Raw genomic sequence first — 24,033 nt, forward strand, 5'->3', positions numbered from 1 at the left:
ATATAATGAACTAATTAACTAATCAACTCAAGGTACCGATCCTGCCTACAAGAGGCAGGCCATTTCCTCCTGGCTGTGGAAGATGCAACAGTGTCTTTGGTGCTGCAGCCCAGGCTGGTGAGCAACAACTGGTGACTCTGATATGATACATTGGTGAGACCCTAAGAAGCCTGGGGCCCGAGCTGAAAGAGCTGGAGCTGGGAGCCCGAGTGAGAGTCCTTTGGAGAAGAAGGTAAAGCTGCAAGCCCTGACATGGTATTTGTGGGAGGGAAGTGTGCTGTAGTTGGATGAATGGACCAGGTCTCTGCTCACCTTAAAGCCTTTGTGAAAACAAAAATTGTAAAACAAAAAGGGGGAATTATGGCATCTGATCATTATTAGTCAGCTGGACTGAGTTGAATGTAATGAACTAATGAACTAATCAAGTCAAGGTACAGACCCTGCCTACAAGAGGCAGGCCATTTCCTCCTGGCTGTGGAAGATGCAACAGTGTCCTTGGTGCCACAGCCCAGGCTGGTGAGCAACAGTGAAGTGCTAGCTGATGCAGCTGTGTTTTGTGTGGAACTTCTGGAAATCAGGGGCTCTTGTTGACAGGCTGGTACCCAAGCCAGGGTGTTCTGGAGACAGCCTGCACACATGTACGGCATCACTGTGTTCTAGCACCAGGCTCATCATGTTGCCCAACATATGCATTGGCTTTGAAATCCAGTGCATTTCAGAGTTAACAGGTGCATGTTTCTCTCACAAAATCTAATGGTGTATGAAATTAGCCCCTTGAGTTTATAACATCAAACCACACCTCAGGAATCACAGCCTATTCAAAACAATAAGATCCATATTTCACTCACAGGTAAGTTAGTTAGGGTCGATGCAGCAACTAAATGAAATAATGATGAGCTTTCAAAGGAAGGAGTTTCTTCAGCAAATTTCATCATGTTGTCGACGTGTGTGATACTCTGATGCAACTGAAACATCCTGCAGTACTTAGGATGTTACGTTACATTTGGGGAAATATTAATTATTCATCAGTTGACTGATGAAGTCAAACAAAGATGACAGTGTGTGTACGAAGTAAAGGCCCATACAGATATGTATCAGGCATAGCAATGAAATGAAAGACTATATTGGTTTACAACAAGAACATTGCTTGTTACAGCAGTCTGCAGCATAACCCATAGATTAATCAGTGAGTCAGTAGTGATTGTCATCATCTCTCATACAGAAATGAAGATTATGCTACATGTGTGTCCAATAAGATAATTAATTGAATTTCTGTGATGTGACTTGTTGCTGTAAATGTGCAGAAGGTATATGTTGAAATTCTGATTTTTCTTCCTTTTAATGTAAAAATCATGGATTGCAACCTCTTGAATTTTAGCAAAAAATGCAAACTAAACTAATGAAATAGGAATCCTTGGTTTTGACCACCAAAAATTGTCTAAAGGTATCCTGTGAAGCACTATTTTCTATTTGTGAAATTTCTTATTTATTTTCCCTACTTATTTGATATTGATGCCTATATGAAATAGAATGGAGACTAGCTAGATTTTTTAGGATGATTAAGTCTGACAATTCTTTTTTCCTTATGTTTTTTAAAATTTGTAACTCACTGACACAACATATTGAGAAAACAATGTTTGCAGTGTGTGAAACATTATATGGGTTTTATGCTTAATAAAGATAGGTTCACTAAGATTAGATAAGGTAAAAGCAGATAAGGCATATGAGTTGTCATGCTCTAGGATGCTGGGTGACCGCCACGAAATGGACTTTGGAAATAATTTTTGTATTGAAAGATAAATTCTTCTAATGAAGCATTTTGTACAGGTTGAGTGTCAGACTGCTGATTGGGTTCATCAGATACTCCCTTGTATCCACATCAGGAGACTTTTTTGTGATGCTTATACAAATGTTCCTTGATGACAAAGCAAAATTCAATGATGTAAAACTCCTGTGTCAATCTTGGGCCCTTACTGTGTATTTATTTATGTGCTTTAATTGTATATGTGTGTACATTAACATGTACATGAAAGAAAGGGTACACACTAAAAGCTTTTTGAATTCAGTATGTGTTACCATGTTTTTCTGGATTGTTGTAACTGATGCAATGGAAACATGAAGCGGAAAAATGCGCATAACATTTTTACTTCACACGTATTATCATCAAACACGAGATTCTTAAGCTGTATTTACCATCTCCTCAGAGAGTGCCTTGATGTACTTTTTACCCATCTTTTTCTTCATGGTAAGGGAAATGGCTCTCATCTTCTTACCCAAGCTTCCTCCATTATTTGCTGCTTTAGTTTGTACTGCATCTCCAACATCACTTATAGTCTCCAACTCAGATACCTGATTCAAAATAAAAAAGTAAGCAACAACTCACCATGAAAATTAATTTCAGTGTAGAGAAATAGGAATTACAGAAAAATATTAAGGACACCAATGCAGTCAGTCACAGCCATTTTTCTGGGGAACTGTGTACCTAAACAGATTTGCAGCACACCACTGTATTTGTGAATGATAAAAAGAAAATATCTCTTATACTAGAAAATGTTGTTTCCCATTGTTTATTGTCCTTATTCCAAACAATAACTGAGAGGATTTATGCAGGTTCTTGAAAACAAAAATAACACATCTGTGGGTTGCACACATGTGGTGATTACTTTGGGCATGCACCGACCTGAAGTGCGCTTTTGTCTTTTGAAAAACTTTTTCTAATCTTCCCATCAAAGTACCAAAGTTTAGGTGTGATTCTCTTGTTCATTTTGGCAAGGGCTCAAAACCCCGGCAGATCCAGGTACACAAGCAAAGTTCTCACCAGTGTAAAATCTACACGATAGTTTTCCAATGTTTTTGCACAACTGTCATGGGAAAGCTAACTGAAGAAAATAAAACACTGTGCTATACAGACCTCAGCTGAATCATCTGTCTTTGATAGCGAGTGATGCCTGAAACGGTCAAAGCTTCCAAAGCTGCTTGTACGCTGTAAGAAAAGAGAAGACAAATTTTGACTCACTGATGGTGTTTTGTTCTGTTATGAAGACTTAAATAAAACTGTCAAGTCACCTGTTTATGTTAAAAATTCCTCCCAGATCAGTGAACCATGAACTGCTACATCCAGCTAGAAACAAACTAGGAGGTGACTATAGGGGAAAAAAAATTGTAACTGTACAGCCATAAGCAGAAAAATGAATAAAAGAACCAATACTGCTTCAAATACTAACTAGATCATAGATATGATTGAGTTCTTCTACATCAGTTTCATATTACTTATACACAGATATCTACAAGTTAATTCTGGGTAAGATTGCTGTCCGTGAGCTTAGAAAAAAAGGTGTTTCCATAAAATTATATGAGCTATAGAGTCAGTTATGGTGGTGTCAACTGTGGCAATTTATACAGTTTACTTTCGCAGCCGGGTAGACTGTTTATGGTTCTTTACAAAAAGGAACAGCAAGGACCCTCGAGGATTATGAATAATTTTTTTCCAAATGGTTTATGTTGCAGAGGGAGTAAGTAACAGAATAATTGGGTGGGCCTTGTGTTTTTCTTCCCAATCCTCCAATTTGAAAATCTGATTTTTAAATGTACATTGGTACAATTTTTCCCTGTGCCACAGCACATGAGAAGGGTTGCATCACCTGAACTGTGCATTAAGAGACCGAGAACGGATTGCTTTACTTCCTTCTGATTTTCACCTTTTCTATGTGTGGATAATTGACATGGTAAGGAGGGAAGTGGGACAGAAGATTTTTGCAACAGAGGTCAGATATGCCTAGGCAAAATTGTCTGACACTGCACTGCCCATGGTGGCAAACTGCATAAAATTGGCATTGATGACAAGTCACAAGTCCCTTTAATCATGGCCCTAATAACAGCCAGAATTTGGGTATTTATCAACTCTACAGTGTATTTAAGAGCTTGTTTTTATATCTTCACCAATACTCAAATCTAAATCCAGAATGTCTCCTTTTTTAAAAGTTCTTCACTCTTCCATACTAAATGAAAGTCTTTTAATGCAGTATCAGATTTCTCGAAGCAGAGTTTATTGTTGTATACTATGCAATATCATCTCAGTATATTTCTGAGTATTCAAAATCCCCTCTGGAGGACAAAAAACACAGAAGTAATTTCAGGCAACCCGGTTACAGGTTTTCCAATACTTATTCATCCATTTACCTTGCCCATCTGATTTCAGCCAAGCCAGTTCCTTGCTCCATTGCTTTCTTCCCTGTAAGTCACAAGAGCCATCTTTTCATCTCCCTCCAGGTTTCTAAAGCACCTGTTGTGCCTCATTCCCCTCCAGCTACCTCCTTTCGCTCTCCATCTGGGAATGCCACAAGCCTCAAAAGGGCCTGCGAGCTGTCAGCTCCGCTCTACCATTACAGCTTTCCAGTCTTCTCTACCAGGTTAGAGTTTGCATGAGATGATAGCCTCAGAGGCAGCTGAGGTAGACCATCCTTTGGGTAACAAAAGAGGAGAGAAGGACTGTTTTCATAGCCGATCCCATTGCCTTCCTCTGGGTTGCGGACATGCTTAATGCCAGCATGAACCTGCTTCCATGGAAGTTAAGGAGAAATCTCTTGGTAATGGTAAGAGGAGCAGAATTGCCCAAACACTGAGCTCTGCAGGCAACACTGCCCTTGCTGCACCTGTTGTCTGGGACGTTCCCTACCCAGGTGGCAGGGTTAGTAATGCTGCGGGAGTGCCGTCCTCTGGAAAGCTGGAAAACCAAAGACCAGTTTGAGTCGAGACCTAAGCAAGAATTTCAGCTGCTGGCAAGTTTCTGAGTGCTGGCACGTCCCTGTACCTGTTCTGCCCTCAGCTACCAAGCTGCCATGTGCTGCTCTGTCTCCTCACACTCTCCTGGCAGCAGTTAGTCCTCGGTGGGACTCATGAGTAACAGCGTCAGGCTCCTGATGCCATGCAGGGTGGTGAAATGGCATTCAGGCTTCACAACTGTGATCTTACAGAAGGAGTTCATCAAAATGATACCAGCTACATGGAGCACACACACATACCTCCCCTGGGTGTTTCCATCAAGGAAGGACTTCATCTTTTTCTGTCCCTGCTCATAAATCACGGGGTTACTGCCCATATTAGCTCCTTTATCTCTTAAATGCAGTCACTTTTAAACTAAAAATAGTTTCCAGAGGGAAAAAATAAGACAAAGTAAAGCTAGGAGAAACCATGTGAGAATACTTTGTTTTAAAGTCTCCATTTGAGAAGAAGAAAATTGGCATCCCTGGAACACAATTGAAAATAAAAGCTCCTTGCTGTTTCATTTCCCTGTTTTCCCACACTTATTTATTAAGCAGGTGTCCCCCTGCCAAAAAAAAAACCCAACCAAAAATGTGGATGTAGCAGCTGGAGAGGCCTGAGCACAGCCAGATGGAAGAGGAAAGTGCACCCACATTTTGGGTCCATGTGCTAACCACTGTGGCTTAAGAGAAAAAGAAATAACATCATTTTTTTCACTAACGTTTCTGGGCACATCTAACCTGAAAAATATTTCCAGCCAAAGGTTATTTGAAGAAGCTGACCCAGATTTGTGAATATTTTTGGACAAGTAAAATGACATTTACTATTCACTTAGGGGAAAAAAAAAAAGAAAAGAAAAAAATCACATGGTACTCTTCTTAATTGATTGTAATCTCTCAGAAAATCTCTGTTGGCTAAACATTGTGGTTTATTTGTTTGCTTTTACTCTGTGAAATTGAAAAGGACAATTTGGATTGTACACTTTAATTTTATCTAAAATTCCCATAAAGAACTTTGCTATTAAGTAGATGAACAATATCCTGTGACAAGGCGTTAGCTCAATAGTATGGTATGAAAACACAGCCCCGAGGATTATGGTTCTATTAGACAGGATTAACACCTTTCACTTGCTTGTCAACCCAGCCAAATGTGCCCTGTAGCACGGAGCGGGAGGGATAGGGAGAGGGAGGCTGGGATTCACGGCGATATTGCCGAAGTATAAAATAGTCTCACACAGTGATCTCTAAACATACACTGACCTTTCTGTTGCATTCAATCACTTCGAGATGTCTAGTAGGAATAACTGTATATTAAAGTGCAGATGTGCTGCAAATACTTTAAAAGGAACAAGAGGAAAAACATTGTTTATTGTTGGTCTTACCTACAAACAGCCTGAGCACAGGGAAATAAGTTATTCTTTTTCGACCCTTGAAACAACCTTATATCCTACATGTGCAGAAGCCTTGGGCTATTTTGTAGTGTACTTCAATGTTGCTTCATCCCTATTAAATATTAATAAGGGTTACAGGACGGTTTCCACTATTCTAGATAATGGTCTTGTTGCACTGGAGAGCACTAAATAGGGCTGCTTCAGCAATTCTCTATACTAACTTTTTCCATTAAGTAATCAATAGCTACCACCTTTTAAAAATGTATTCAACCCCATTATACTGATAACGGAAAGCAGATTTAGGGGCTCTGAGCTGCAAAGGGAACAGGACTATTACTTTCAGTAGTGTCAGTCACTGCATTAGTGTCAGGGAACACCTACTCTGTGAAGATACAGACAGGCCTTATTTCCAGGTGAAGGGAAGCTTTTAAAGTAAATGCAAAGCTACTAGGAGAAAATAGGCTATTGACTTTTGATACCAGGATTCAGCATTCTATAAAGTTAAGTGATTTTTCTGGCTGGAAGTGATTTTTCTGGCTGGATTCATGCAAAAGCTACCCATGGATACGTTAAGCAAATACGAATTTGCTCAGTAAAATCTAATTGAGGCATGGGCAGGGGAGAAACACTTCTATTTTTCCCACACAAGGACCGATCAAATAATTTTTACAAATCAATGCATTAGCTTTCATCCCTTCCCCTTCAGTATACCAAATTAGCGCAATAAAAAATATCAAAGATGTTTTTCAGTATTTTAAAGCCTTCTTCCATCTTTTCCTATATCTTCAATTCCCTGAAATCCAGGAACTTTAAATAATAATTTCAAAGAGGTAAGTGCTATGTAGTTGCTGTTTATTTTAATTTGGACAGTCTGCAGTTGGTGATCTGGTTTGTCTGCAAATAGCCTATCATTTTCCCCAGAAAATGGTGTGGTATACAAATAAAAAAACAACAAGAAGAAGTTCTGCAATCCGTGTCTTTCTGTTATAAAACATCCTTCTCTTGTAAGGGCATGTCATAGGAGAAGTGAGTTAGTTCTTATGATAAACTAGTCAGAGCTTCTCTGTGTCTAAATACAACCTTTGAGTCAAAACTGACAGCAGTTATCCTACTAAATAATCATTATGGGTGACAATAATCTCATATTTTCCTTTGGACTATTCACACTGCACAAAGATCTGGTTCCCTGCTGTGAGAAATTCTGGCCCGTTATGTTTTGCTTCAAGTCCTATTCAAAATAGCTTTTAAGTCCAGCACGACACAGTGGCTTTGTACTGACCCTCTCACACAAGCAAACCTCTTCAAATTCCTCCATGCATTTTCATTTTTAGCTCCCATTCATCCTTAGACTACCCAGACCAAGTAAGCTGTATAGGGGCAAATGCAGTCACCGAGAGTAACAAAAAGGGAGCTCAGTGTGTTGCCCAATTTCCTCGCCTGCTACAGACACTCGAATTCTTCCCTCTCTGCTTGGAAGAAGCCACAGCAGCTCCCAAGAGGACAGTCTGTGCTTGCTGCTTTGATTGTTGGAGGTAAGTGGAGCTCAGAATTTGATTCATTTCTTCTGTTCTCTGATTCTCCTAGTCCCTTCAGAAGGAGGAGACCTCTCTGAGAATGAAATTAAAAATTACTAAAATGGGGATGAATATTGCCACTCTGCTAGCTTATCTTTTTGTATAGATAATCAAAGAAAAAGTCTCCTATATTCCCAAAAGGCAAGATAACAATTTTTAGCTTTTGGAATGTTCTGTGAAAACAAAACAACAACAACAACAAACCCCTCACTTCTGTATAAAGAGTAAAATTTTGCATACAAGACTCAGTAACTCTCCAAAGAGCAATACAGAAGTAAAAAAAAGAGAAGACATCGTGACCTCACTACCTCAGGGATTTTTTCCTATTTACAAATTAGTTACACATATAGAACTTCTGACCACTAACCAAGCTATTAATATAACTTTATAGCCCACACGAAACACGGCCTAAACCTTGTACTTCACCAGTCAAAAGCAATAAAAAAGATACAGCTTGTTCTTGCTAACTCAAATAGGGCAATCTACTGAAATGGCATTTTTAACTGGCTTAAAAATGACTCTATAAAAGACTGGTTGTTATCGTGGTCTGGTATTCCGTAACTGCATGGAGGTGGCGAGAGAGAGGAGCAAAGCTGTCTTTGAACAAAAGGGCTACCATGAAGCATCAGAGCAAATACTCCAATTTTAATGACAGAAAATGACTGGAAAAGAAAAACTGTATAAAATAATGAGTTAATCACACTTAACACTCCTCCAGGTCAACAAACTCCACTCTCCAAAGTAAACACTGAGCGACTGTTCTATCAGTACCGCTATCTGGTACCAGCCTCTGTCTCCCAAGCCTGAACCGATGCTGCCACAAAGCACGTAGTTCCTGATAACCCAGCCCGCACGTCGGAGTTTCCACTAGAAACACGGTTCTCAAGTGCCTTCGAAGGGCACCTCGCGCAGGGCAGGCACCAACACAGCTTAGAGCAAGGGGGGACCTGCCATTCATGAAGTTAAACGAGGGCGAGATGCTTTGCAAGGTCTGTAAGTCTTCCTCAGGAGGAGGCAAGACGCACAGGAAGTCTGAGCAAAAAGGCAATTTCATCTGGCAAAAAATGTGCTGTGTTGTTTAAACAAATTTGTGAGGAACTAAATAAGGAAGCAGTTTAAGAAACATCTATCTTAACACTAAGAAAGTTTTTTTGCAAGTGAGTCTTGCAAAATGTGCGAGGGAGGAGGGATCTGCCTCTTCTTCCTTCAAATGCACATTGACCCTGAATTTTGAGCACTGTTGTTCCTGGCCAGTTGCTGCAGAGCACTCTCAGTTCCCAGTGAGAAAAGTCACTCCAAGTGCTCCTCTGGCAGTCTGTCCAATTCTGGGAGTGTGCACACAGGTATTTGCAATAATTATGTAATTAAGACTTTATTATTTATATGACATTTAATTAAAAGTGACTTTCAGTGGCACACAAAACCATGAAAAGAAAATGACTTTAAAAGAAGGTTAAGGATGTGTGACAAACTCAGAGGAGCTATGAAAGTGACAGTTAAGGACTTGGCATGATGTGCATTTCTACCTCCCTGCTATGCCTTTTTACCCTTCATTTACACATGGGCAGAAACATCGAGGGACAAGGCTGGAAATCCACCTTCCACAAACCCGTGACTGCAGTAAAGGGGAGTGCTGTCTGAGTAAAGACTGGTTACACGCTACGTAAGCATTGCAGGCTTTGATCTTTAATCCCTTAAATGCCAACATCTTTTCTCTCCTGAAACTTTCTCCTCTCTGAACCAAATGAATTCACATAAGAAATCTCGTATTTTAAAAAGGAATCACCTTGCTTCAATTGAAGTCGTTTCCCTGCTTACTAACACAGCACGATTTTATTAATGCTGCGTGTTACCTGGGGCCTGACTTTGCAGGGTTCAGCTGGATTTCTCGCGCAAGAGAAATTACTCACACGAGTGTTTGCAGGTTTTAAGTAAAGGTGAAAATATGTATGCCCAAAGACGAAGTGAGAAGCATGTCACCCCCAAGGGCTCCTTTTTAAAGGGAGTCCCATGCCTGTCCAGCACCCCCGGAGCAGGGCAGCCAGTGTACTCCCCCAGAGGAGATGGGAATGCGACTACCATGGACGCTTCCATACCAGAGCAGAAGGGGCTATAAGGAGCCTACCACTTCGTTGTGCTATACACAGACCTCATGCAGAATAGTATGGGGAGACACAGCATGTCTGAGGGCTTTGTTGTCTTTGGGCAAGCCTGAGAAGTGGCCACATTTGCTGACTGCAGCACACTTGCCTGCCCACCTGGGCAGGGCACGAGGGGATAGGCAGAAAATACTCCTGCCTGGTCGGACAGCACCCCCGGACAGCACCTCTGTTTTGGTCAGAGCCTCTGCGGTTCAACCGCCACACCACAGCCATACAAGATCCTGTAGAGGGTTATTTCGATGGCCGCGAGAGCCTCCTTGCTCATCTTACACATCATTCATGCATGATGTGGGAGCTGGTCCTGCTCCCAGGGAGTCACCGAGAATGAAAGGCAGCTTCTGCATTCCTTCCTAGGGAAAGGCACGTTTTCAGTGGAAGATGTTCTTTCAAATGACCTTCCAGAGGGAAACAAGATTGAAAAATAACCTCTAAGTCACGGCTAAGTCTGACCATCCCAAAACCTCGTTTGGTTTTTCTGAAGAGTAAGCAAACTTTAGAAAACCCTTACACAAGTTTTACTGCCGTCCTGCAGCCTTATCCTTGACAACAGGTAATGACCAACAATAAGCTAATTCTAAGAAACTTGGGGGAGGGAGGAGGAAGAGAGTTAGTTTTTATTACTTTTAAATGAGTGTTTGATACATCATGTTGGTTCCCCTGATTAATGTTCACAGCAAACTCAGCCATTGGAGTTGTAATGTTTTTGCAAGCTTCCCTACAGCAAAGCTTAGCCATTAATTCAGTGGCATATGTCAGCTCAGCAGAGCAAGGTCACTCTTCTCTTTCAAGGGGAACCTTTTTAGAAATAATAAAACTGACAGAAAGTTCTTTTTTGCATGCTTTATGTCACCTGAGGTTGAGTGCTGCAGTTAATATCACAGAGCTTATAAACATTCCCATCTTCAGCAGTCTCCAACCCCACTGGGCTCATGGAACCTCAACTTTTTTTTTTTTTAAAGTAATATAGTGACAGCTTTATGTGAGGCAGATATATACAGTATGTAATCTTAAATGAGTAAAAAATGAGTAAAAAATGAACAAATCTTTTCTTAGGCTTTTAGAGGAGAAATTTTGTAAGGCACTAAGAGACTGCTGATACTGCAGTATGTGTTTAGGATGTTAGTGCTTAGAGAAAAAGATATAGGATTAGGGACTTTGTCTCCGTGGGTGCTTCCACTTTTGGCTAAAAGGGAGCAAATTTTAAAATGCTACTGGTCCGCCTTGTTTGCATTTTGCTGTTAACTGATACTGCAGGCTGGAAATCTGTAAAGGCATGTGATGTAAAGAGAATACAAAGTTAATCAATCTATTTATGGAATAATTTTGAACTTGTAAGTAAATATAGGTATGTTAGTCGTCTGTTGTGATAACTAATTGCAACTGGAACTTATTTATCAGGATACAAATATTACAGAAGATGATAAACAAGCTAACTAGCTGAAGAATAAGATCCAAACAATAGGCCAATTTCTTTCCCCTCATTATCTCCCTTCAGACATCCTGACTACACTTGATTAATGAATCCATAGTGAGATTAGCTGAAATTGCCTTAATGGAGATGTGCTACAGTAAAGAAGCAAAGTTCAGTGCAGTATCTATCATCAGTCATTGTGAATTTTCGTGTTTCATCAAATCTATATGTCCATTTATTTACATTATTTTCATCTAGGAAAACAAAACAAAAAAAGAACAAAAAAAAGGACTATACTTATTACAGTGGGTTAACTTTTAACTCCTTTTAGATGATGACCAGGGTCACCATTTTTTCCCCTTCATATATCCTCCCTTATCAGAAGGTTGAGTTCCAATGTTGACTCATTGCCATCCGTGGGCCAAAGTTATCCTTATCATCCAGTTGAAGAAAGCACACGTGGCACTTCATGGCAGCCTCACAGGCTTCAAAAACTGGACATGCTTGTACAGCATATGTCTGGGAACCTAAAATATGCTCCTTGGAAATTTGAACTCATAAAATTAATTCAATAAGCTTTTGGTTTTGGAGCAGTATAGCTGAAAGAAGGTTTCCAGCTCAGGATTTCCTCGTGATTTAGCACTGCTAAATAATACTTCTTAGTGCAGAAGTTATGATGTGTTAAATTCTGGGTTTTCTTTGCAGCATAAGTTCTATAACTGCAATCCCAGGAAAAAAATCTCGTCATCTGAAGACAAGATAGCATCCTGATTCTGTTCAGGTCACTCTTATACCAGAAAGGAATGAATACAATCAAAAGCTCACTGAGGGTACTGGGCACAGCAAATAGTACTAGTCTAGAATCGGCACATCAATTCTCCTCTCTCTATTCTATTATCTCTGTGCCGTGGGGTCATTGCGATCACAGCTCAGTGGAAAACTACAGTTTCATCTCATGAAAAACAAATGTACCAGATGCTTGAAGAGTGTTTTCATTCTTACACATGACAAAATTGAGACTGATCTTTTCACCACTCCCTGGCTCCTGCAACCTTCATGAAAACCATGCGTGGTTGAGAGACTCTCACGGATGAGATGATGCTACTGAGGCACAGACAGCAGTGAGGGCTTTGAGGTGTTCTTTGAACCCCAAATTCAAGGCCATACTCCAAATCCAACTCAAATCTGGCCTATCACCGCAAAGGAGATTGTGTCAGCAATCAGGTTTTAAGCTTTCATGAATGGGTAAGAACGCATTGTCTCTTCCCATTCGTTCAGATAATAACTAAAATCCCAAACACATAGTTTTCAAACATTTTACCACAATTACCAAGAGATATTAATCAAGCGAATATAAGCTCCATTATAGAGACAGGAAGAAAATAATGGAAACACCCAAATTGACAATATTGGAAAAGCTTTGCCATGTACTTGTGACTAGAGCTGAGTGCCTGCTCTACCATCATCAGTCATTTCATGCATCCTCTACACAGGCTCTGAGCTGCTCATCCATCAGTGAACCATGTCCCCTTTCCAGCTCTGTGACTTAACATCTGATCTTAAAAAAGGAGGCAAACAGACAGAAGAGAAAAATAGTGCAGCTGTGGCAAGTGAAAGCAATTCATGAGCGGTAAAGCTCAGCATCCGCTTTGCACAGGTGAAGGCAGCAGAGAGTCAAACTGCGTGAGCTCATTCAGCTGTCTCAGCCGCTTTGTCATCTCATCTTCACACATCTGCTTTTGGCTGTGCTGTTTGTTAAGTGAAGCCGATTTCTTTATCTCACGGCTGCAGGCTGTCAGTGACAAAGCTCCATCTCCATTTCAAACATAGTGGTAGAGGGAAGACATAAAACTGCACTGTAGCTTTTCCATGTTTTCTGGTTGAACAGCACTCCTCTAGTGCTTCTCTTCTCCCTGAAGAAGCTGTGAGAAACACTGCAGAAAAATCTAAAGCCAAGTACTCAAGTATTCCAGTAACCTCTTGTCTCACTTGCCTTTCAAAATACCTGAAAGAACAGCAAACCTGCTGGACACACTTCTTTGGATACAGTTGGCATTCTGGGCTGCAGGCACACATTGCAAGCTCGTGTTGAGCTTCTCATCAATTGACGCCCCCAAGTCCTTTTCCTCAGGGCTGCTCTCAATCCATTCTCCATCCAGCCTGTGTCTGTGCTTGGGATTGCCCTGACCCATGTGGAGGACCTTTCATCTTCTGAATGAGGCCAGCATGATCAAGTAGAGGAATTTACAACTTCCTACAGTTCTCAAGGAAGTAACCATTCAGCATCCCATGGAAATCAAGTACAGGAGTGTGAGGTTACTTGGTTGTTCTTGTGAAGATGATAAAAGAGATGAAGATATAAAAGGGTAGGAAAGGGACTAAAAGACTTTTCCATCCAGAAAACATAATGGTGCAAACCAGTAGGTGAATCACTAGATCTTCTTCCCAGGAAAGCTTGTCAGCCTCGGTGCTGGGTGATGATTAGAGATGACAGACCAGTTGTTGTTGACATTCAGCTCACCAGAAAGATGCCAGTAGATGTTATGACTGGCAATTAAGCAGCTTGAAGACTGTGCAGGTGAAGTCGTTACCCAGCTTTCTGTTTATCCATGGAACAAACCAAAGAGGTATGGGGAAAAAAATGGCAGTACCGTATATAATATCTATAGTCAAAGAAGCAGCTTCCTTGAAGCAGTTAAAATTCCCTAGGCTGAAATTTCAGCCTCAAGTCTGAGAAGAAGAAAAAAAAGTAAGAACATGCTTTTGGATACACTGTAAGTGGAATAAGATATAAAAAAGCTAGAAAAGTAAGAGCAAGCAGGTATACAGGAGAGATTTCACTTGGGAAAAACATAGGTGGTCATTCATCTTCCTGTGGAATATCAACACAGGTACAACACACCTTCATCTGATGCATGAAACAAAGTTTTCCATTAGGATGATCTAAAGGACGTATGACTTGCTAAATATTCAGAGCATACATGATCTGTAGCTTGGTGCTAAGCAGCAAAATATGTGATCTGATCTAGGTGGTCCTGCTCAGGCAGGGGGATTGGACTAGATGATCCTTTGAGGTCATCATATTCTTCTATATGGAAGAGAGTATAACTGTTTCTAACAACAGAAGTAACTCTGCTGTCTTTGTTGCAAGCTTTCAGAAGATAAAGATTAAGGGATATTGTGATTACAGAGGCCTGGAGGACTTTTTTTCCTTCTCTGGAGTGGATATTGCCAAAGTTTTCTGCCCACACATCAAGGGGTTGATTTTTCTAGCTGAAGTGTTTGCAGCCACCCACAAATTGCTGATACAAGCTGGCCAATGATGCCTTTATAGCGATTTCAGCCTGCAGTTATGCTATGACATGGATTACTATAGGAGTGTTGAAACCTATAGAAATATGTAGGCCACATCTTCTGCCTGTCCTGCCTGTACATAGTTACTACTTTTTTTCCAGCAATGACAGATATCCTGGCCAATGTTTAATTTGGGCTATTTTGGGTTTCCTAGAAACACAGTATTAAAGTCAACTGCTCTGTAAATCTAATTAAAGAATTAGAAGGCAACTAATGTTGATTTATGTCACCTTGGTAGTTGTGCTACAGTATTTATCAGAGAGTACAGTTATAAATGATGTGGTTGATAGTCCAGTTTCTAAAAATGACTGGAGAAGGTGGTTCAGACATACTTCTTGAAATGCTCTTGCTTCCTTAGGAGAACAAACAAAGAACTGAACTGGATTTGTTACTCTAAGCAAAATGAATATTAATGAGAAAATATTCCCTTCAGGGAATTTCCCCTCACTTGTTTTAAAATTCTGCTATTAAGGACTTCAGCCTGTCTAGTGAAGGAAAACCAAGACAGGGAAGAAATAAGAAATTACTTGCATTTTGCAAAAACTTGGTGAAAATTTAAAAGGTTCTGTGATCAAGGGAACGCATAAAAGAGGCCAAGACTGGACCAGGCCACAGATGTCATTATTTCCTTTGGCACACAAGCTAGTCAAGAGTTGTGTGAGCCTTCAATGAGCCTGCGTGTTGATCTGAGTATCAAAATGTGGAGACTGGTCATCCTAATCAGCCTCCCGGCAAGGGGCAAGAGAGAGACAGCTGTTCTTTCCCCACAACGACTCTGGACCCTTTCTGGTGAGAAAAGGAAATTCCTCAAATTTCAAGACCTTACTAGGAGAGATATGCTGACATATATGTTAAGACACGAACAACTGTCTGAAACTGCTGTTGAAAAAAATTAAAATAAAAATTGGCTGATCATCAAGAAGCAAGATGTTAATATAAATGAGGAAAAAATACCAGAGATAAGAGGAGCAGTAATATGACGGTAGAGCCTTCCACTTGTGCAAGAGACATAACCCAAGGTTAACTCTAACCTTGTAGTTTTTTATGAAGCCTGAGGGAGACAGGAAACACCTTCTGAAGTGTCACCTGCAATCCTTTTTTTCCCATCTACACATACATGATTATTACGAGTACAATTTTTTCTTTCTCTGAACCCTGCCTGATAAAGGCCCACAGGTATTTCCACTATAAACCAAGTTCTTAAAACTACTTCCCAGATGTTGTCATCTGTTTCTGCTTATTTAACAGAGTTCAAATGGATTTTGACAAACAGTCTTTCTTCAAGAGACAATGCAGTAAAGACCTTTAATGACAGAACTATGTGTCATCTTTGCCTATAAGCATAAACTTGCACAGCGGGCAGTACGGTGAAAACAGCTTATCATCAACTCATCACCTCTCATCATTGTTAGAATGAAATGCAAATGGAAACGAACATCACTTCAGTCATGGTTGTGAAAATTAGCATCTGTGACATTAACAGTGGCTCATTTATTATGCACTCAAAATTTCAGGGGGAAAGAAAAGAATGTAAAACTTGCTATTTTCAGAACTCTACCAGTCTTTACCTTTGAAATAAAATTAAAACCCTCAGCTTTCGCCACTCAAGGGTAAATCCTAGTTAATATTCATTAACACTGAGCAATCTCTTTACTGCAGATCTTGTCCTACAGAAGATCTAATTATATCTTGAATTATTTTTGGTGTTTAGGTTTGCTGCACCTATTTTCTATTTTCTTTTCTTTAATAAGTATTCCCCATTAGAGAGTCACAAACCACTGTCTAACAAAAGAGCAGCACTGAAAATCTTGCTTATAGCATCTGTCTGCACTACAGGTTCCAAACACTTAGACAGGCGATAAACTTTACTCAGATGACAAATCCCATTGAAATCAATGGGATCACAGGTAATTTATTCATTTAAGTGTTTTCAGAGTCAGGATCAGGCTTTCTGTGAAGAATATATAAAAAGGGGAAATACTGGCCTGAAGTCTATGGCAAAAATGTGCATTGATTTCCATGGAGGCATTTAAAGCTTATAAAAGAGGAAAATTATTGGTATGGAATAGTACTAGGGAACAAAGTTGCCCATTAAAATACTTCCTCACATTGGATTTGCCACTATTTTCCCATAACCCTGAAAAAAAATAGTAGTCTATCACTTAAGTAAGCGAATATTGATTTAATTAGAAGCTTGGACATATTTTTGCCTAAACAAAATGCACAGGCATTGACCCTGAATTGTCTTACACACCAGAAGTAAGCTGAGTTTCAAGCACCAAGCACATTTGGAAGCAGAATAAGGAAACAAAAATGTCTCAAACCTTTAGCATAAACATAGATCAACTGTCATGTAGAATAACGACACAAGACTTCCTTCAGCCAAGCCAGAAAAAATGGCACAAAGTCGTCTTTTCTTCAGCTTGAAGTAAAGCCAAGAATCGTCAGGCAGTTCTCAAGTTTGGTGTGTCCGTAGGAATTTGAGAGAGAGAGAGAAAGGAATAGGCTCTGCCCAGCACATTACATCTCGTGAAGCGAGCAAGACAACTCAGGGATGTTTTACAGATTATTTGCACCTCCCATTGTCATTTGCACCTGGTCAAATGTGTAAAACAGTGCAAAGTGGAATGTAGTGTAGCTGAAAAATGCTTCAACAGTGTTTTATTTGTATGGTGCCAGGATATGGTGCTGCCTGAAGCATATACAAAAGAGAAGGCTAGATCCTGTATAATATCTTAGAAACTTCTTGCTTACCATCTTTCTAATCTGTTTCATGCCACTTCCCAGATATGCTGACATCTGTAATGTCATAAAGGCCAAAGAGGCTAAAATCCAGGTGATTTTAGGGGTCCTTCTCTCATTCACTAAGTCAACTACTGTTCTCCTCCCCAGCTCTCTAAGGGGTGGTGGGTCAGATTGCACAAACTCAGAGCTGAAACATACATAGTAAAAGCATCCTTCCCCCTACTTCCTATAGTATTTATGGCTCTGCAGCTAAAACTTCAGCAATGCAGGAGACACACGCTCTCCCTAAAGCAAGCTGATGGTGCCGAGGCTGACCATGGCCATCAGCATGACCACGAACCTCAGGGCTATGTGCAAGACCTAGTTTGTTTGACCTCACCTGCCCGCAAATAACACTGCAGCTCAAAACATCTACACCGTATAAACCAAGTCATGCCTCGCCTGACGGAAAAAAAAGGGGGGCGGGTGAGGACTGCAAGGAGGTGCTGAGAGAGAGCTAGCTCGTGGTGGATGCCCTGATGGGAGGTGCACAGGTTCTGTTGTGACAGAAAGTCATTTAAGGTCCTGGATAGACAGATAGGTTAGATGAGACAGGCTTGAAATAGAGAGCTTAGCCCTTCAATTGATTGAATTTCTTCAATATTAAGCAGGGTATTTTTAAGCCTTAGGACTTTTCCTTTATAGCTCAGCTACCTGAGTCCTCAGCTGATGTACGAGGTATAAATGCACAGTTCCACAGCAGTACGTGCATCTGCAATGATAAACACTGACGAAGGATCAGAAACCTTCCAGTGTCTCTTTTGAAAACATTTCTCTCACATCTCTCTCCCAATTTGCTTTGAGATGACACTGGGTGTAAATTTTTTTTGCCTAACAATGAATGTTTATTTATATAGTTTATATACAATGCATTCAGTAGTTATAAGCTTATCCATGCATACACAAAAGCTGCCAGATATGCAAAGAAGTTACTAGCATGACTGCAGCACTACAGAAACTCTGTTGGATAATGAAAAAAACTACAACACTACTATTTCATGGCATAGTATCGACCTTTTCATAGCAGACACTGAGAGCCCTGAGATGCTACTTTTTGTCTATGTAGCATCTAACGTGTCTGCAGAAGTCCCTTAAGCACCACAGTAATAAATAAAGTAAATGGATTACACACAGAGAACTGGCAGTTAGATACTGAAAATCTGTAATACTCCTCCATTGGTCATTGACTTGACCACCACTACTTGAGGCTTTATGCAGGGACATCAAATTGCCTTGAGAAGAGTTTTAAACCCAGCCTTGCATGGTATTCCTCCATTTTTATCAAAAGGCATAATTAGATGCCAATATTCTTCACATTAGGAAGTAATGAAACCAAAAGGATTAAAAAGAAAATCTTGGTAAAACACTTGAATTAATGCACGGATGTTCATATAATTGTGATAAAGACAATTGGTGACAGTAGTTAAGATTTGGTAACCTAAAAAGATCTTTTTGGTGTTCTCTTTGATGACCTAAGGTTGCAAACCTGATTTTCACTTGACACTCCAGACCTCGTGGCTCTCCCACAGGTCTTGTGTCAGTCCTGTGTGGGTGTGTTGGAGACACTGGGACATCTAAGCTGCCAAAAGGCAAGGTGAGGTAGCCCAAGACCTCCTCAGCAACAACAGCATCCTGCCCTGTGAGGATGAGGAGGTACCAAATGTTGCCTGTGCAGAGCAGGGGCAGCCAGGATGTGATCTAGGCAAGTCACTTGTGAAATCCTGTAACTTCTGTCAGAAGGTAAGGACCTGTGCCCCGTGTTACCCAATCCACTATTAAGCAACTTAAGTATTTGCGTGGCTTCCATGGGGAATGTTTTGAAACATGCTACAACAAGCTAAAATTTCTATTCTGTGCAACATGGGGCTTTCTTCTCCCATGCCCTTTTTGTGAATAGCATATTCAGAAAAACATTCCGTTGTGGAAAGTTTACACAAAAGTGGGACTACAGTAGGTGAAGTGTTTCAAAGCATACTACTGAGAAAGACATTCTGAACCACTTCACCAAGACCTTTCCATTTTCGTAAACATTTACCATAAGAGACAAAGTTAGCACAGCAAATTCAGCAGGTTTGATACTCAGTCAAGTGTTAGGCTCTTTTTATCCCTGCTTTACATGTACAGTGAATTAAATCCATGACCATGATACATATATAGAGAGATATATATATATGTGTATGTTTGAGAAGCCACAATGCCAACATTTTAATAGCATGGAGTGCATTCATGAATGAATAACTGTGTAAAAAAAAAATTAAAACAAATGTAAGTCAGACTGTTGTTAAGGAATGTCTTATTCTGGACAGTGACCAAAACTGGCTTTTGAAAATATTTAGCAGACAGGAAAACAAAGCCTTTCCACTGAGTCCCTGGTGGTCATTTCTTGCTTAACCTATAGTGTGATTAGATATTAGTTCTACTTCTTCCCTACCATTAAATAACAGTATGATGATTGAACAGAATGCATATCATACCAACCAGTGAAATGCTTAAAAAACATTAAAATCTGTGAGAAAATGGATTAAAAACGGTTTCAAATCCATGGAAAACTTTAATTTTATTTGATAATGAGTCATAGTCTAAAACTGCAATTGCAGTACACAAAAGCCAATGCTGTGTAAAACCAGAAGACGTTCCTGCTGGAATACTATCTACAATAATCTTTTAGGACCCAGAAGTCACTAAGTGAGGTGTATTCCCAAACAATGAGAAGATAGGTCTGTAAACTATGAGACACTGAGTTACTGAGAGCAAAGATGTACTAAAAGGCTTTTCTAATCTCTTAGTTAAATTTTCAGCACTGTCGAATTGAGGCAGAAACGGATACTGAAGTGCTCAGGTCTAGAAGTAGCTGTTTCTCTTCAGGCTTGCGATACACTTGCAAAGGTCATCTTGCACCCAGTTCAGGGACTGAAAATAAATTTCTATCACAGGACACAACCTTATGCATCTTGCAAAACTCTCACTTTCTTTCTTGCAATTTCAGATTGTGGAAAGTGTCCAGTGTAGCACATTATCAATTTATTCAGAGCATTTCTTTCAGGCTAAAAGTATAATCATTCCCAGAAAAGCGAAGATGACAAACACTGATTGCCAAGTACCTTCTCCTCCTTTGGTTACGGTAATGCAAAAGCAAATTTAATAAAATAAGAACACATTAAATAGCTTTTCTAATTCTTCCCTGATTCTCACACTTTTTGGTGGGACATCATCAGTTTATCATAGATGAAAGGGAAAGAGGGGATTTTTGTGAGCCCCTCTGTTAAAAGACTGATGCAGAACATATAACAATAGACAAAGTCCAGCACCAGGACTCTTTTGCACATCTTTAGCAGCTTCATAATGATAATTCCTTGAATTGGATCATTACTATTAAAAAGTGAGCATATACCAATAGATTCCTGAGATTATAGCACTGAGGCACTTGCTAACACATCAGGAAATCCTGAAGCTAGTATTTAAAAAGAAATCCTCCTTTTAAAAATTGTTAAGAATTCCTGTTATTATTCATTGACGAAAAAACTAGACATTCTTACCTTTGGCTTTTGACTTTTCTCCTTATCAGAGACGTTAGATGGTTTTCTCTTCAACATTTTTAACTCACTTTTATCCAGCCGATGTGCAGCTGCTACTACCTTGTAACCAAACTAAGTACAACGGAGTGTACTACACAAGCGTAAATCGGTTACGCGCTTCCTTATTCTACCAGGATGTGACTTCACACAGCTGTGAGCTTGCAGCATCTGTGAGTGAGCTGAAATCTTCCTTTGGGGAGGGAGTGAGGAAGGAGGGGAGGAAGTGACAAGGAAAAGAAAGAGAGAGGTGCACTAAGGAGATTAGTTGAAAATGTGAACAGGGTTCAGAGTGAGAAATGTTTCTGAACTTATCTCCTTCTGTGTCACTATCAGGCCTCAGTAAGACTTTCGACAACGTCAAGAAAATCGTCCTCTTTTCAGCTCTTATTTTTCCATACTCAGCCTTATGGCACTGACTGCACCCTGCATTTCAACTTGTGCTGGGATTCAAATGTGAAGAAGGTGTGCTGCTGTTCAGAGGAGTGAGGGATATTATGGCCCAGCAGATTTGCACTGCAGTACATAGTCTAGCTGGTCCCCAACACTTGCCTGCCTTTCTTAGCTCTACAGCAATGTAGTAAAAGCAATGAGATTAAAGGTCACTGTTTGGTTGAGAAGGGAAGTTTTCTAAAGCCATCTTTTTCTTTTGCACCATGGAATAATTTTTTGCCATTCATCACAGAATTTGGACTCCCTGAAACAGCACTTTACAGTCCTTTGTTGTCCTTGATATGGTGACAAAGTCACAGGGAGAAAAAGCAAGTCTAACAGAAGCTTACAACAGAGACAGAGGAGAAGGACAAAAGTCCTTTAGACCCTTCTTGAAAAACAGCCTAGAGGTTAAATGAAAGTGGAGTAAGAAAGATAGCTTTGAATTTCTGCTTCATTTTGCTTGATATTATTTGCAAAACTCAAACAAACAAAAATCTTGAGTATCCTAAGTAAATCTATTTGTTGTGAATCATAGACCACAAAACCTGAAACCATGAAAAATTCACAACTTTTTGATCAAAAATGGAGGCAAATTCTCAATTTCAAACCCCAAACTTTTGAGCCACCCAGAGAGCTTCAATTAAATCTTAATTTAACATTACTATAAACGAAAAAGAAGTATATTTCTAAGTAAGTCACAGGAAAAAGGTTCAAGAATAAGTGTCAATAAAACACTTTGATAATTTTTTTTTTCCAAATTTTGATAACATTTTTTCAAAATTATTTTTTTTTTCCAAGCAAACCTGCGTTAGGTAACTTTTAGTTATAAGTTTTGCATAGATAAAAGCTCTTTTAAAAAGCAAATCACTGTGGAGGTCTCTTGCACCAAATAAGAATTTAGAAGTCCTTGTGAATCCAAATTCTCAGTGCACAGATTATGTATGCATACTTTCTCTAGGTCATTCTTTTAATATTAGATCTGGATGAACTTAAGTTTCGAGGAAAGCTAAAACAAGAAGCCATTCGAACTGAAAACCAAAAGAACTGATGGTTAAAGCCAGTCAGAAATGCACAGGTCTCATTTCTTAGAATAGCCTTTCACAGTCCCATACACACTTCTAATTTTTTGAAGCATGCATGAGGAGACAATGATAGATAGGAGAGTAGTCCTTGGCTGAATTGATCTCTTCTTCCTCTATCATCTGAATACTTCAGGGAGGGATAAGATACTGCTCATCAGATGAATTCCCATTTCAGTTTGCTATTTATTCTATTTAAATTTTAGAGAAAAGTTTTGGAGTTCTTCTTGGATTCTGCTGGATGGGCAACTGAATGGACTGAAGTTGACTGATGAAAGAATAATTCTTACATGCAAACGATATAATGAGGTTTTCCTTTCCAGACTTTGTAAGAACCAGGTTGGTGAGAAGGGGATGAGGAACTGGGTCAAGATGCTTAAATTCTGCAGAACGTAATGCAGAACTGTCCTCTACATTACTGGATTGCAGTGGAGTATGTGTTGAACCTCAATCCATTAACCAAGATGTTTCCACTTCACATTTTAATCAGAACTACACTCATCTAGAACCGAGTTGAATTTATTATTGTTATTTTTAATAGTAACATATCCATCAGAGTTCAGAATCATTGTTATTTTTAATAATCATTAATTAATTAATAATAATTATGAACTCTGAGAGATATGTTTCTTTTTTACATCTGAAAACACCACCTGAAATGTCCATTTAAGTTTCTAAAAATAAGGAGGTTTTACCATGAATATTTCATCAGCCTTAGTAATTCAGTAGGGCCATATGTTGTTATAAAAACTGTATGTACGTTTAATAGTAATTAAACCTGATTATTTATCTACATAGATGTACATTGCAGTATATTGTTTTTCTTTTTAATCTGATTCAAACGTGAGGATTAAATCAGACTCTGCTGATCATTAGACTGTGATTTCCTGTCTCAGGCCACTATTAAAATCTTCATGATTAATAAAATGGGAACTCATCTGAAGAGTAATATATGAGCTTCCTTTCTGTAGAATATTTATTGTTAAACAGGAAGAAAGAGGCAATTTCAAGAGATATAGTACCCACCCATATCTATTTCCTTTCCTCATCCACATATCAGAAAAATTATAGCAGCTTGAAAGCTGACCTGATTATGTTCTTGCCCTTGGAAAGTTGACCCATGCTAGTTTTAAAAAGTAACAGTGAAGAAAGTCAAACATATATAACATTAAATTCATTTAATTTAGCCAACCAATACATTTCAAAAGGAGTTAATAATAAGCTTAGTGCTTATATCCTCTGTATTTGAAACTAATTTTTCAAAAGGGAATAAATATCTACATAAAATTAAAAGAAAAATTCTCATACTTAGGTTTTTGTTAGACATTACTGCAGGTAACATTCCATTTCCTTGCTGGTCTTTGAACCTGATCCAAACCCCAGTGAAATCAATAGAAGCTTTTCAGGTGAATTTTATGGGGCTTGGATTGACTCCTTCATCCTGAAATAGCCAGGCAATATCACTCTTCGTCTGGGAAGCCCTATGGGGAAAAAGACTATCCACTTAAAAA

At 39.4% G+C, this 24,033-nt stretch overlaps 1 protein-coding gene across 1 annotated transcript in view; it reads right to left on the minus strand.

The window, feature by feature from the left end:
• Positions 1 to 21,055, minus strand: part of SAMSN1 (SAM domain, SH3 domain and nuclear localization signals 1) — a 36,535-nt gene extending 15,480 nt beyond the window's left edge. The window contains exons 1-3 of the mRNA XM_009987843.2: positions 20,973 to 21,055; positions 2,912 to 2,983; positions 2,194 to 2,349 (exon numbers count right to left, since the gene is read on the minus strand). Coding sequence (XP_009986145.2) covers positions 2,194 to 2,349; positions 2,912 to 2,983; positions 20,973 to 21,029 — 285 coding nt within the window. The 5' untranslated portion in view covers positions 21,030 to 21,055. The remainder of the gene's footprint in view (positions 1 to 2,193; positions 2,350 to 2,911; positions 2,984 to 20,972) is intronic.
• Positions 21,056 to 24,033: the final 2,978 nt, after the last annotated feature.

Source organism: Tauraco erythrolophus, chromosome 1 (assembly GCF_009769465.1).
Source record: "Tauraco erythrolophus isolate bTauEry1 chromosome 1, bTauEry1.pri, whole genome shotgun sequence".
In the NCBI taxonomy this organism is placed as follows: Eukaryota; Metazoa; Chordata; class Aves; order Musophagiformes; family Musophagidae; genus Tauraco; species Tauraco erythrolophus.